Source organism: Dasypus novemcinctus, chromosome 7 (genome assembly GCF_030445035.2).
Source record: "Dasypus novemcinctus isolate mDasNov1 chromosome 7, mDasNov1.1.hap2, whole genome shotgun sequence".
Taxonomy (NCBI): domain Eukaryota; kingdom Metazoa; phylum Chordata; class Mammalia; order Cingulata; family Dasypodidae; genus Dasypus; species Dasypus novemcinctus.
The window spans coordinates 70,262,660-70,277,570 of NC_080679.1; the positions used below are offsets into that span (position 1 = coordinate 70,262,660).

The 14,911-nt window shown below is 38.1% G+C and overlaps 1 protein-coding gene across 1 annotated transcript in view; it reads left to right on the plus strand.

Moving 5' to 3' along the window:
* The window catches only part of PDE11A (phosphodiesterase 11A), a 482,125-nt gene that overhangs the window by 263,563 nt on the left and 203,651 nt on the right, over positions 1-14,911 (plus strand). Inside the window, exon 7 of the mRNA XM_058300593.2 lies at positions 12,933-13,008. Coding sequence (XP_058156576.1) covers positions 12,933-13,008 — 76 coding nt within the window. The remainder of the gene's footprint in view (positions 1-12,932; positions 13,009-14,911) is intronic.

Genomic DNA, 14,911 nt, shown 5'->3' on the forward strand with positions numbered 1-14,911 from the left:
TCTCAAGAATACTTCTTGTTAACACAATACAGTGATCTTAAATATACTATCTGGCTATGTCCACAGCCAGAGTCTTATTATATCCCTTCTTGATTAGTGATGCACCCATTTTACATTTTTTCCACACTTATAGTCCATTCCAATAGGCAGCCTACCCTGCTGACCTATAAAAAAAAATAATGGGGACTCTGAAGCACAACTGGGCATGAAAATTTCATGCCCTGATCCAGTAGTTAAAAGCAGTGATATTTGAAGACAGTAAACTGTGGTAGTTTAAGCAGTAACTATTTAGTGAAATAATTTTCTTCCCTACAATAAAAAAAGGAATGTACTTAGACAATCATTACTTCTTGGCCCTCCACCCAAATGCTTTCAGTCTGCCATGTAGCTAATATTGGATTGTCAGTGCAAGTCTTGAAGACACATTATACCATGATTTTTACCTCTTCACTTTGCTTGGTCCTGGGATTTAAAGTTACCTTGAGCTTCTCTTCTTAAGCTGAGAAGAAAAAATTTGGAGAAGAATTAACTAATGCCAACAGAAGATTGAAAGAGGAAGGGAGGGAGAGAGGGGCAGGGAGAGAGATCTGTCCAAACACATAGTAGATATGCCCTACAAATGCATGTGTGCATGTGTGTGTGTATGTCACATGGCACAGCAGGCAAGCACAATTATGTATCTGCTTAGGCTTCTTCCCCCTTCAAGTTCGTTTTGTCTCAATGATGCTGTCAACTGTACAAGTTAATGATGAAATAGACTATAGCGGCTCCCCTTCCCCAAGAGGCTAAGAGGCTCTAACCTTGTCCCCACAATGAAACATGGGAGATGGTGTAAATCACTAAGTAAGTCTTAACCATTTTAGGTAACTTTTTCTCACCGAAGTATTAAGTTTTGCCCTCAAGATAAAAGAATATTATAGCCAAAAATGAAATTGTGTCATCCTTTCACCCTACCACTAAAAGCAATTCTAGAATCATTCTAGAGACAAAGGCACCTTTTGGAGGAACTGCATTGTGCCTGGGAATGTTTGAGTCCCCTTTTCTTCATTCTACATGAGGCCGTATTTTTTTCCTAGTAATCATACCTGAGTTGTTGTTTATCAGTAGTGGAATATAAGAAAGCAACAAAAAATCCCAGATCAATTGCTAATTGCTATCTCCACTGAGAAAAGTTCTTGCTTTATTTGTTCCCTGCACTGACTTCCCTGGATAGTTTGGGATTTGTCAGCATGAATGATAAATTGCAGAGAGGTGGCATGGGAAATCTTTTTCAAAGGATTTCCTCTTTTTCCTATAGAATTTCTCAACCTAAGTCTACAACGGATTTAAATTTGCCAGAAACACAATTATTCTGAGCTCTGGTCTCTGTTCTAAATTTCTCAATGACTCAACAGCTAATTCTGGCCACCTGACCTCTCTTTACTGAGCCTGAAGAAGGACTGTAGTTCATCAGGAGGTGCATCCTCTCAGCGGGGCCATCAGCTGCTAAGGGGCTGCCTGGGCAGGAGACATTGCTCCCTTCCTTTATTTCTCCACACAGAGAGCATGGATTTATGGCCTGCAGACCTGCCTTTTGTCCTGTCTGCTCCAGGCATAGCTGAGTAGCTTCAGGCATACTGCTTAATTTGTCACATGTAAAGTCATACATAAATGTCTTGAAATTTGTGCAGTTCTGTGTGAATATTAGGTGAAGACATTAGCCTGATTGAGGACTAATTTTTTAGTACCAGATGAGTGATAGTAGCTGGGATCTTTTTTTCTAAATGAGGGTATCTTTACACAGAGCTACAGACTAGCATATCTTAGAATAAACACTAGCCAGCTTTGATGTCCCCTTCCTTCAGAAACACTGTGTGGACAGAAGAAGAAAGTCTCTAGCCAAAGAGGGGGTGAAGGGTGGTTGATTGCTAACAGTAAAGAAGGGATGGTGGCACAAATCTGATAACCTGTAAGTCTTCAGAAAAGCCAGGTCTTCCCTTCTCTGGTCAGAGGAAGAGCAATAACAGGTGGCAGCTGCAAGGTGGGAAAGGCTGGATGAACATCCTGTGGCCATGAGCTGGGCTGGGCCGATGGCACCGGAGGGATTTAGGCCTGGCTCTGCATGCCAGTCGGGAGGCATCCAGGGGCTGGCTTACCCAGGCACATTTGGGAACGATGGGATTTCAGGGTCTGGCTGCACTGTTCAGGCCCAAGGAACTCTCTATCCTAATACATATAGGTAAAAGCCAGTTATACTTGTACATTTCAAACACAGAACTGACGCCTACCTTCAAACTACTGTATTTGTTAAAACAACAAATGAACTCCAAAACCTCAGTGGCTTAATATAACAGACATCAGTTTTTTGCTTATGTTGAGCCCCAAACAGATGTTCCTGATAGTGGCGTGGGAATGGGATGGGGTTGTTCTCTACTCCATGAAGTCATTCAAAGGCCCAGGTTGATGAGGCGCTCCCTCCTTCAGGTGACTTCCCCAGAGTCCCAGGCATTGACACCCGTGAAGCAGATGAGGGAAGAAAGAATGGAGGATTGGGCATGGGAAGTTTCTGGCGGGCTAGGCCTGGAAGTGGTAACATCAGTCCTACGTTGCATTGGTTCGACCCCAGATACTTGGCTACTCCTGGCTAAAAGGGGGGCTGAGAAATGTACCCTAGTGGTGTGCCTGGGAAGGAAAAATGGGTATGGTGACCAGTTAATGAGTCCCAGTCATATTCATCACTGTTGTAGCTAAGGTGCATCATGTTTCAACTACTTTAGGAAACTGTCTCTAGGAACCAAAGAAACCAATTCCTATTGCACAGTTTGGGCCTCATGAAGGTGTTGTCCCAGGGACCTCTAGTAAGACTGGAAGGCAGCTGATGTGATGGAAAGAGCCTGGATTATAAATCTGTATTCAAACCTAGATCCCATCAGTTACAGGTTGTAAGGACCTGGACAAATCTGAAAAGTGGGGAGAACACCATGCTTGCCTAGTGGTTGTAAGTATTATAAGTATTCAATGAAATAATAGGTGTAAGGCATCTGGCCCACTACCTAACACATAGCAGGGGCTAAATAAATGGTAGCTTTTATTATTTGTCTACATTGCAGTTAAATGGAATTGTTCAGCAGAAACTTATGAATGAACTGCCCAACAGACCATCTTATGGATTCTTCAGTTCTCTAACTGCTGGTAACAACCCGAACACATCCAATCATGTGCATTTTGTAATTCTGTCTCCAATTTGGACTAACATAGGGTGTTATAAAATTTAGGATTCATTATACCAGTGGTCATTTTCTGTTAATAATAGGTAATTTACTCTATTAATCTTTGCTTTAGCTGTAAAGTTAAGATGTATAGGTAAACTAGATGTACAATTTCAGAGTCTTTTCCACCAAGTAATAATTGCTGGGAAATCCTCAGAATCTGCCCAAAGATATGCAGTGAGAGAATGATCCTTATTTTGAAACAGTTGGTTTTCCATTAGTAAACTATAAAAAATATCTTTAATATGATATAAATGCCATCCCAGTTGCTGTCAGGCTCTTGCTGAGAGGGTTATGGGGCAAGTAATCATAGTTGTCCACCAGGGGTATTCTCTTTGTGATTGTGTTAAATATTTAATAGAGTTCCCTCCTTGTGGTGAACAGAGCAGATTTAGCAGGCAAGCCATGGTGATTACTTGCCCTCCGCTGCCTGTATGAGCTGACTCTTAGGAGTGGCACCTGCTGAGCTTAATAGCATGCATGGTTTTAAGACCAAACTCCTTAGTTTATGGAGGGGAGTGGATTATGACAGAATGATTACTTAAGATAGTCACAGAGCCAGATCCACATTTCTAAGTTCTGCAACTCTATGAAGGTCACTCTATGCTTGTTCTGTTACCAGACTATGTCATCCTTGAAAAGAATGGAAGACAGAAAAGATCTATTAAATATAGCTGACTCTCTGTCTCTCATATTCATGGGTTACCATGTTAGTGGACTTTTAGCTTTATCACTTGTTTGCTTCTTAGGAAGGGGAAGTTTGTGCTTGGCTCTGAAGACAATGAAAGGAATACCTTTTCTAGTGCTACATAACAAACTACCATAAACCTGGTGACTTAAAACAATGCCCGTTTGTGATCTAACAGTTTCTGAAGGACAGAAGTCTAGACATGGCATCTCTCTCATTGTCTCACAAGTGGAAATCAAGGTGTTGTCTGTGCTATACTCTCACCTGGAACTCAGCATCCTTTTCAAAGCTCATTCAGGGTGTTGGCATAATTGATTTCCTTAAGGTTGTAGGACTGAGGCCCCCATTTTCTTACTGGCTGTTGGCTGAGGACTGCTCTCTGCTCCTAAAGATTGTCCTCAAGTCCAAACCCTCTGGCTTACTCAAACATAGCAGCTTACTTCTTCAAAGCCAGCAGGAGACTCTCACTCTAGCCGGCTACAACAGAACCTTATACAATGTAATCTAAACACAGGAACAACTATCTTGTCACCTTTGCTACATAAAATAACCTAATCAGGAAAGTGACTAGTCCATCATATTCACAAGTCACAATTTCTGCCCACACTCAAGAGGATGTATACACTCGCAAGTAGGGGTGGGAGAGAACAGCAGAATCTTGGGGCCATCTTAAAATTTTGCCTCCCACACCATAATAAAAAACAAAATTGAGCCCATACAAAATGCCTTGACCCCATGAGGTAATCTATATATCCTCATATAGAAAAATGTCCACAAGGAAAGAGCAAGCTGCAGTTTATAATAACATATAGAATAATATATGTGGATATGTGTGTGTGTGTGTATATATATATTTCCCTGATATACATTTCAAACTTAACATGTCCAAAACAAAGCCCACAATCTTTCCCCCAAGTCTTCTCCTCTCTGTTCCCCTGTCTCCATAAAGGCAACTCAATCCTTCCTAATGCTTATGCCAAAAATCTTATAGGCTTACCTCTGTCTTTATCTCATGTTGCATATCTAATTCATCAGGAACTCCACTTGGCTCTATCTACAAAACATATCCAGAATGTCACCACTTCTCACCATGCCACTGCTACAAGACAGCTCCAAGCCACCATTATTTCTCGACTATTTTATGGCATGACCTCTTCTTAATCTGTCTCTCTGCTTCTACCCTTCCCCACTCCACTTTTTGCTCAACACAATAGGCAGAGGGAAACTTTTAAAATTTAAGTCATATTATCTTACAACTCTGTTCACAAACTATTCAATGTCTCCTTACTTCACTACAGTAAAAGCCAACTCACAGTTCTTCAGAGGCATATATTACCCTATATGATCTGGCACCCCATTATCTCCCCCACTCAGTCATACTGCTCCAGCCACAGTGGTCTCCTTGCTGTTCCTAGAACATGATGCCCACACGCCCGTCTCAGGGCCTTTGCACTGGCTGCTTCCTCAGCTAAAATACTCTCCCCCAGATATCCCTAGGGCTAATGTCCTCACTTTCTTAATGCCCTTGTCAAATGTTACCTGTCAGCATGACCTGGCACCCTGGGCATTTCTGATCCCTCTAACCCTGTTCTATTTTTCCCTCATAACACTTACTAACATATAATTTATATGTTTAGTCTATTGTTTGCCATCTGTCTCCACTGACTGAATTATAAGCTTTATGCAAGTGAGAGTTTCACTGGTTTTATTCACTAATATATTCCCAACAACTAGAACAGTGTATAGTACATAAAAGGTATTGTTGCTGAACATTGTTGACATTATCTATATATTATTTATGAATATATTATATATTAATGAAAAATATGTATTTGTAGGAAAAGGTCAAGAAGGACTTATAGCAAACTGTAATTGTTGCCATCTCTAGAGATGGCAAGATTAGATTTTGGGATTTTTTTGCTTTAAATCTTTCGTAAGTGTAATATTATTTATTTTTATATATTTTTATAATCGAGCAAAATTATAAAGTTTAGACCCATTGTATATATTATGTGAAATTATATTTTACCAGTATACTATGAGCTTTCTGAAAACTATAAACAATTACTACAAACCAGGATTGAAATAATGCAGATTAACTTGCCTTGCTATATCTTTGTGGGTGTATCCTTTTCTGTTGCCTTTACCCGCATGTTGCTTGGATTTTATCCTAAGAACTTTGTCTGAGACTGTCCTGACAGCACGTCTATAAACTGCATTTGCTCATTTGCAGATGACCTGCTCGTGTATCAGGTGGCTTCTTGGGAGGCATAGTCTACAAATTACCTTCACCATGAAACAATTATTCTGACCTTGCTTTTAGTTGACTTTGTGCTTTTGAATTCAATTCTCAATAATTAACTGCACTCTAGTACACCATCTGTGAAGCTTGCCACCTTTCTTTTCATATTAGATTCAAAAGAACACATTAAAACAAATACACTAATGCAAAACAAGCCATTATTTAGTCAATCAAAGGTATTATATTTTGTTGCTTCCTTTAGTATTTCCATTTGTAAAGAATTTTTAGAGCCATAGTATGTGGATTTTTTTTACTACCTGCAATAGGAATAAACAATACCCCTTTATTTATTAAATAAATACCCCTCATTTAAATGAGAAAGTTCCAGGAGGTGAATGGCAGAAAAGAAAGAGTAGGACAGCCCTTATGCATGGGGGGCTTTGGTGATCCATGTATTTGTTATCAATTCTGGGGGGTGGGGGGTGGAGATCCACTGGCACCTAGATCTGATCTGCCTCCCATAGCTGATGCCCAGAGTTACACAATTAAAACTAAGGTGTCATGACTCCTCTGTAGCTATTCAGTCCCATGCAGTTCTTTCATGTGAAGTGCTTTCTGATTTTTTTTTTTTAATTAAAACCTGTTGCAGACGACTCCATAGTACTTACCCTTGTCATGTAGCACTTAAGAGTAATAGGGCTTGAGGCTCTAAGATCCTTTGTCTTAGAACATTAAAGCCCATTCATGCCTGTCAAGTCTTCATAGGGGAGCACTCTGCAATCTGGATGCTCTGCTTGGCTGGCAGGACAGTGCCTTCCCTTGTCTTTGTGGCACCTTGTGGTCTATAGGTTATGGTTCTTTTATGATGGAAAATGAGCAAAATTTAAAGCATTAGGAGATAAAGCTCTGTGTATATTCTGAAATGTATTTGCTGTTGGTAAACGTTATTCAGTCACTGATGCTTAGTGTAAGTCAGTTTGAGTCCTTTCCCGAGAGCAGGATTTGGTAGGGAAGATTGAACAATGAACATAAGGATTCCAGAGACCAGAAGGGGATGGCCAGGAGGAGAAATATTATTAAGACTTAAGAGGGAAGCAGATTGGCTCACCTGATAGAGCATCCGCCTACCATATAGGAGGACCAGGGTTCAAACCCAGGGCCTCCTTGACCTGTGTGGAGCTGGCCTACGTGCAGTGCTGATGCGCACAAGGAGTGCCGTGCCACGCAGAGGTGTCCCCTGTGTAGGGGAGCCCCACACTCAAGGAGTGTGCCCTGTATGGAGAGTTGCCCCACATGAAAAACATGCAGCCTACACAGGAGTAGCACCTCACACATATAGAGCTGACACAGCAAGATGACTCAACAAAAAGAGACACAGATTCCTGGTGCCACTGACAAGAATACAAGCAGACACAGAAGAACACACAACAAATGGACACAGAGAGCAGACAACTGGGGGGGTGGAAGATGGGGGAGACGAGAGAAATAAATAAAAGATAAATCTTAAGAGAGAAAAAGACATAAGATATAGAATGGGGTGGCTATGGGTGGTAAAGACAAATACGGGTTCCCTAGTTCCAAGATGGTGCTATATATAGATAGTGGTGATGGTGCCTCAGCTATAAGCAGAAATATCAGTTTATTTTTTAGGAGTGGTTTTGTCAGGCATTTAAGGAAGCATTTGTAGTCTGTGTTCTAGAAGCTATTAGTATTGCCCCTATGTGGAGGTAAGTTAATTAAAAAAAAGCAAACAGCCTCTGTATTGTTATTTCAGGGAAATAAGTGGGCTGATGCTCTAACATCTCCTCCACCAGCTTGTCCCAGTGCCAAAATTTCTCACCAGTAGATCAGCCTTTGGGGGTTAAAGTATTGCTTTCTGATTATTGTTAAAGGTGTACATGTCTTTCAAGGGAAAGGAAACATGTTGCACATTAATGGATAATATTATATTATCAACGATTCATGTTACATATCCTTTGACCACGAGAGACTGAGTATGCAGCGTGTTATGTTTTGATGGCTCCAAGATCTAAACCATCTCTAATTAGCTCCATTAGCTGGAAAGGCCCAGTGAGGACAGGGACTTGGCAAACATTTTAAGTAGACATATCTTTAATTGGAAATAACTAAGGACTCCCATAGAAAAACAATTCAAAGGGAACTATTGTGAATATAATTTTTTTCTAGGCTTTCCCAATGTATATAATATGTGTTAGCATACCCACACTATTATATAAATTATCATCCCTTGATGTATTAGGAATTTCCATGTCCATAAATAATTCTTCTATAGCATGATTTTAATATTCATAATATTCCACCATATGGATATATGCCATGATTTACTTAACTAACTCCTTCTAGTTAAATTTTCATTATAAATAATACTGTGACAGCTTTATATGTATTTTTTTGTGCAGAGCTTTGATAATTTACCTTGGGATAAACTCATAGACTTGAAATTGATTGATAACTCAAAGGGTATTTATATTGTTCAGTCTCCTGATACACATTGATATTTATTTAAATAATGGTTGTAGCTATGTGTTCGCATATTAGATAAAACCTTGAGGTTAAGAAATGGATGGTGTCCATTTCCATCCCTGCCGCTGACCCTACCTTCTCTCAGCCCTAAATATTGTGTTTCCCAAGGTTCAGTTCTTAGTCCCTTTTGTCTTTTTTTTTGGAAAAGTTCAGTGATCCCTTAGTGATTTTACTCACTCATTTAACCCTGGAGTGCAGATGACTCCAAGATTAGTATCTGCAACCTTTCCTTCCCTCTCTTGCTGTCTCAATTGTAATCGCATTGGTTTCACTCAAATTTCCTGTTTCCTCCCTCAGGGAACTCCACCACCTTTACTCAAGCCAGAAACGTGGCTGTTATCTTCCACCGGGATGGGAGAGTACCTACCCCCAACCTTCCCAGAATAAAACATACCTTTGGGGAACTGCAATAAGTTAAAAATGATCGGTGACAAAACTCTCTTTTATTTCCATGGTGAACAGCCGAAGGCTTGTTTTTCTCACCACTAGCCTCTGGAAATGTCTCTCCTTGTCTCTTACTGCATGTTCCCTTTCTTCCTGCCTTCTGCGACCTCCTGCCTCAACGGCTTCAGATTTCCTAGGAGAGATTAGACAGGGGCAAGGGTAGGCCTGGAGTTGAAGAGACAATTGTGCCGTACTGCTGACGTTGGCTCACAACCACAGACACAGCAATATGACACAACCTTCCTGCAGCAAGATAAAACAGACATACCATTCTTGTGATGTGGTGGCTAGCCCAAGTCTGTAGATTGTCCCCCCAAAACTTCTCTAAATCCGATTCCTTCTCTTCATGCTCTCTGGCTTTGCTGTAATTCAGACTTCATCCTTAGGGAGAGCCAGAAAACCACTTTGTTCTTTTGGAAGATAATTTGATGGATGTGTTTGTTATTGTCTGGCTCCTTTGAACCAGTGTCTCACCATTCAAGACAGTTAATCTCTCTAAGTCTTATCGTATAAGAGAGGATGATAAAAATACCTAAAAAAATAGGGTTGTTTTTTAAAGTGTATGAAATAATGCCGAGCATCCAATAAATGTAATCGTTGTCATTGAGATAATTGTCATCTTTGAAAACCTAGTTAAAAGGGTCAAAAACTGCTTCTGATTGCTCTGAACAGAGTCAGTTGCTGGCTTTTCTACAGGGGAAAGAGAAGCCAGACCCAGGAAGAAAGGAACCTTGAACCCAGAGTAAAGCAAGCTCCAGGAACATAGGAACTCAGGAAGCCTGAACCCTCACGGATGTTGGCAGCCATCTTGCTCCAACACATGAAAATAGACTGGTGAGGGAAGTAACTTATGTTTATAGCCTGGTATCTGTAAGCTCCTACCCCAAATAAATATCCTTAATGAAAACCTACCAGTTTCTGGTATTTTGCATCAGCACCCCTTTGGCTGACTAATACAGGCCATAACTGGCCAAGACAGTATTTAAGAAGATGACAAAGATGCTATCAGATGCCAAAACTTATTATAAAGCTATAGTGTTTAAGACAGTATGGTATTGGCATAAGAATAGACATAAAGATCAATGGAACAGAATAGAGAATCCAGAAACAGATCCATATTTACATGGACACTTGATTATTGACAAAGGTGATACTGCAGAGTGGTAGCGATAAAGATATTTCCCCCCCCCCAAAAAAAATGGTGCTGAGTCAATTTTGGCTATCAACTAAAAAAGGAAAAAATAATTTTGACTCAGCTTACACTGTATACAAAAATTATTTTCTGGTCACTTGTACATCTAAATGTAAAATTTGATAAAGCTACTAGGGAGAAAAAGGAGAATGGCTTCATGAGCTATAAGTAGGGAAAGATTCTTCAATAAGACCAAAAATGTGTTAACTATAAATTAAATGACTGATATATTGATTACATCATACTAAGAACTTCTGAATCAAAGGCACCATTAAGAAAATGAGAAAGCAACCCACAGAGAGGAAAAGATATTTGTAATAAATATATCTGGCAAATGACTGTTATCCAGAAAACAGAAAAACTTTTACATATCAATTTTTATAAGTCAGACAACCCAACAGGAAAAAGGGCAAACATTTTGAACAGGCACTTCAAAAAAGAGAATATTTTAAAGACAATTGAGAAGTGAATATGGCTCAAGAAGGTGAGTACCTGCTTCCCACATGGGAGGGCCTGGGTTCTATCCCCAGTGCCTCCTAAAATTAAAAAAAAAGGACAAGCAATAAGTGAAAAAACCAACTCAGGGAAGCCGATGTGGCTCAGTGGTTGAGTGCCTGCTTCCCACATATCAGGTCCTGGTTCAATCCCTGGCCCTGGTACCTCAAAAAAAAAAAAAAGGCAATAAATATATGAAAAGTTGCACAACCTGATTAATCATCAGTAGGCAGACCATAAAATTCATTGTCTAAATAAATTGGCTTAATTTTGAGAGTGAGCAGACATGTATGAATATTTAATCCAGGAAAATAGACAAACTAATATTTGTAGTCCCTTAGTCATCAAAGAAAGTCACATTACATTCATAATGAGATATTGCCACGTATCTACCAGAACTGCAAAAATTAAAAAAAAACAAAAAACAAACTGATAATATCAAGTGTGAAGCAATTGGAACTCTCATATACTTCTGGGATACCACCACATATCTATCAGAACTAAAATTTTTTTAAAAACTGATAATATCAAATGTGAAGGAATTGGAACTCTCATTTACTTCTAGTTGGAGGAAAACATTTTGGTGATGTTTATATTTACTAAAGCTAACATGTGCATACTCCAGGAATTCTATTCCTTGATATATACAGAATATAAATATGCACCAAATATGTAAAGAATATTGATTACTACACTCTTTGTAATAGTTTCAGACTGTTAACAACCCAAGTGTACATAAAAAGTAAAATGATTAAACAATATTTTATTCCAACATTGGAACACAATGCTGCCATGAAAATGAACAAAATTAAATCTCAAAAACAATATTATGCAAAAGAAGCCGACATAGAAGAATACAGATTTATGATTCCATTTGTATAAAGTTAATAAAAGCAATCTAGTTGTATAAAGTTAATAAAAGCAAACAAGTCAGGATAGTGCTTATCTTTTGGGAGGAGGGAAGGGCATGGAAGTGGCTTCTAGAGTGATGATAATGTTCTATTTCTTGGTCCAAGTGGGTATGTTCGCTACACAGGTATGGTCACTTTGTGAAAATTCATTGTGCTGTAGACTTAAGAGGTTTACACTTTCCTACATGCATGTGCAAAAAATACTGATAAAAGAAACTAACATACCAATATCAAGAATAGAAAACATCTGGAAAATTAATTTCTCATGGAAGAAAACTAAAAAGGAAAGTATCCAACTATAAAATTTAGGTGTATAAATTAACTTTCAATTTCAAAATGTTAAAAATGTAGTTCTTCCACAGTGAACATTTAAAAAGATCTTTTTATCTCAATGCCATGATCCAAAACCTTGATATCTTTATTTTTTCTCCTGTAGTAATGGGATAACAGATTGACCGTTCTCACTAGAAATCAAGATCATATTAACTTACTGAGACCCTTTCTGTGTTAGCAGGTTCTATGTAACAGTTCAAGATGGACCATTGTTTTTAATATTAAGTGAAGCTTTTTACTGAATTATGTTTCATGCTGATAATTATTCATATTTTAAATCTGTCATCTCTTGAATATCTATGAAGATACAGAAAGGAGATCTTAGTATATCTATATTTGTCTCATTTTTGCAGTTTCTATATTTTAGCAACAGTAAAAATATAGAATTAAAAAGAAATATACATATATATTTCAGCATTATAAGCATGAACATTTTTACTAATAGGCATGTTCAAGCAAAGAAAAATAAAGACTACTGGTTTGATTAAAATCTTAAAATACTCAGAGTAGAAATGGTCAACAGAATTCTTGTCTGGCAGTGTAATTATGATCAAGATAGTTTCATATCCAGTTCTCTACAGCTGCAGGATTTGGGGTGGTAGTGTGGGTTTGGGGTATTTTGCTTGGTTCACGTTTGCTTAGGGATTGATTTCTTTTGGATGTTCATTGTGACGTTATAAATGAAAAGAAACAGGTTAGAGTATATGTTAAAAATTAGATTACAATTCGTCTTTTATAAGTTATTTTCAAATGTCTGTTTTGAAGAGTAGTAAGCTGTAAATCAGAAATATGTGATTAATATTTAATTTTAATTATCTCCTTTCTTATATCCTAGGCTGACCAAATATCTGGTTTTCACATAAGATCTGTTCTCTGTGTCCCTATTTGGAATAGCAACCACCAAATCATTGGTAAGACATTGACCTAAATAATTAAAATTTTTTTTGTAAAGAAATACAAATTTGCTTTAAAATACAACACTTCTTTTTTATGTTCCCCCTTTTGTCCAAAATTTTTAAAAAATTTTATTATGAATAATTAAAGATTCGCAGGAGGTTGAAAAGAAATGTCCAGGGAAGTCCTTTGTGCCTTTCCCTCATCCTCTCCCAGTGCTAACATCTTTCACCACTGTAGTACAATGCCCAGATGAACAGAAGGCATTGGTGCAATCCATAGAACTTTTCTAGGTCTCACCAATTACACACACACTAATTTGAATGTGTATAGCTCTATGCAGTTTTAGCACTTGTAGCCTTGAATAACCACTACCATGATGAAGATAGTCAACTGTACTAGCATAAGACTCCTTCACGTTACCCTGTATAGCCATACCATCCTCCCCCCATTCCAGATCCCTGACAATCACTAATCTATTCTCCATCTCTATAGTTATATTCTTTCATGAATGTTATATAAATAGAATGATGCACCATGTATCTTTTATTGCCAATTTTTATTTATTTTTTAAAATGTCCTCCTTTTTATGTCCAGGACTTTCAACATGTATCTCATACCCTTGTACCAGTCTCATATGTGCAGAATACTAATGAATCAACAGTAATCAGAACAATGAATACATATTTATTAAGCACAAAGAACCAATACATTTTGAAGCAGGAGGGAATCTCAGAAATCAACCAAGAGAACTAGAGAGAGCAGTGACTTGTCCAAGGTCACAAAGTGAGTTAGTAGCAGAGTGGGCCTCCTAACACCTGGTACAGCTTTCCTCACTATGTCTACATGTTTACATCTATGCTTTTACACATGGTATAAATGCAAAGGAGAAAAGAACACGTAGAATGACATGTATGCTGAACATTACCTTTCTGCCTAGATGGTTCTGAAATAGGCCACATGTTCTTCACAATAAGGGAGCAGTGCAGGTAAAAGCAGCTTCCAGTTTTTCTCTCCCTCCCTGCCCTTCCCCACCCTTTGAAAAGCCAGTCAGGAAAATGTGAAACCTAAGAAAGAAACCTAGCCAAGAAAAGTAGAGAAATCGTGAGGATGCAGGCATTGGTAATAATAATAATAATAAATGAAACACAATGAAAATATGATTTGTTTCTGAGACATAAGGTAATTAATGCACTTGGCAACTAATATGTTTATTCACCCCGCTTCTTCCTATAAGATTTCCTGTTAAACTCTAAGATACTGCTACTATCCAGAGGATTTAGTATTGAGATGTGAATTCTGAAAGGATGTTTTAATATAAATTTCCTTAATCTGCAGAAAAATATTCCAAGATTTGAAAATTTAAGCCCCCAGTACAAAGCACTGAGTTACATCGTGTATAGAATTTTAAAAATATTTATGTTGAGAGAGAACAGAAAGTCTGTACCATATGTCATCTGTTACTATCTCAATGCAATCTCACATATATTCCTACAATTCAGTTCTAAGTTATCATCTGTTATTACTTCAAAATTAGGACTGTACTTTTAAGTGTTACATGTTTAAGAAAAGTTGTGTAACACTTATGTTTTCTAGCATATGATTACCAACTGCCCTGGTGAGAAATTAGGTGTTTTTAAAAGTACAAATATGCTTTAGAATCACAGCAATTTTTTTGTTTTGTACTAAATGGGGATACAGGGTAACAGTTTTCTGGTTAGACTTGTGTATTTTGATAGTCCTTCCCTAAAATATCTGGTACAAAACTGGAAATGAACTTTGGAAAAAGGAAGTACATGTAAATTTTATTAGAACATTATGTGCCCATTGGTAGCAGGCAACAGAACTAACCTTGCTTTAAAAGTAACGGTACCATACCAACTCCTACTGCTTGTAATAATTCCTAATATTTGAATGTTT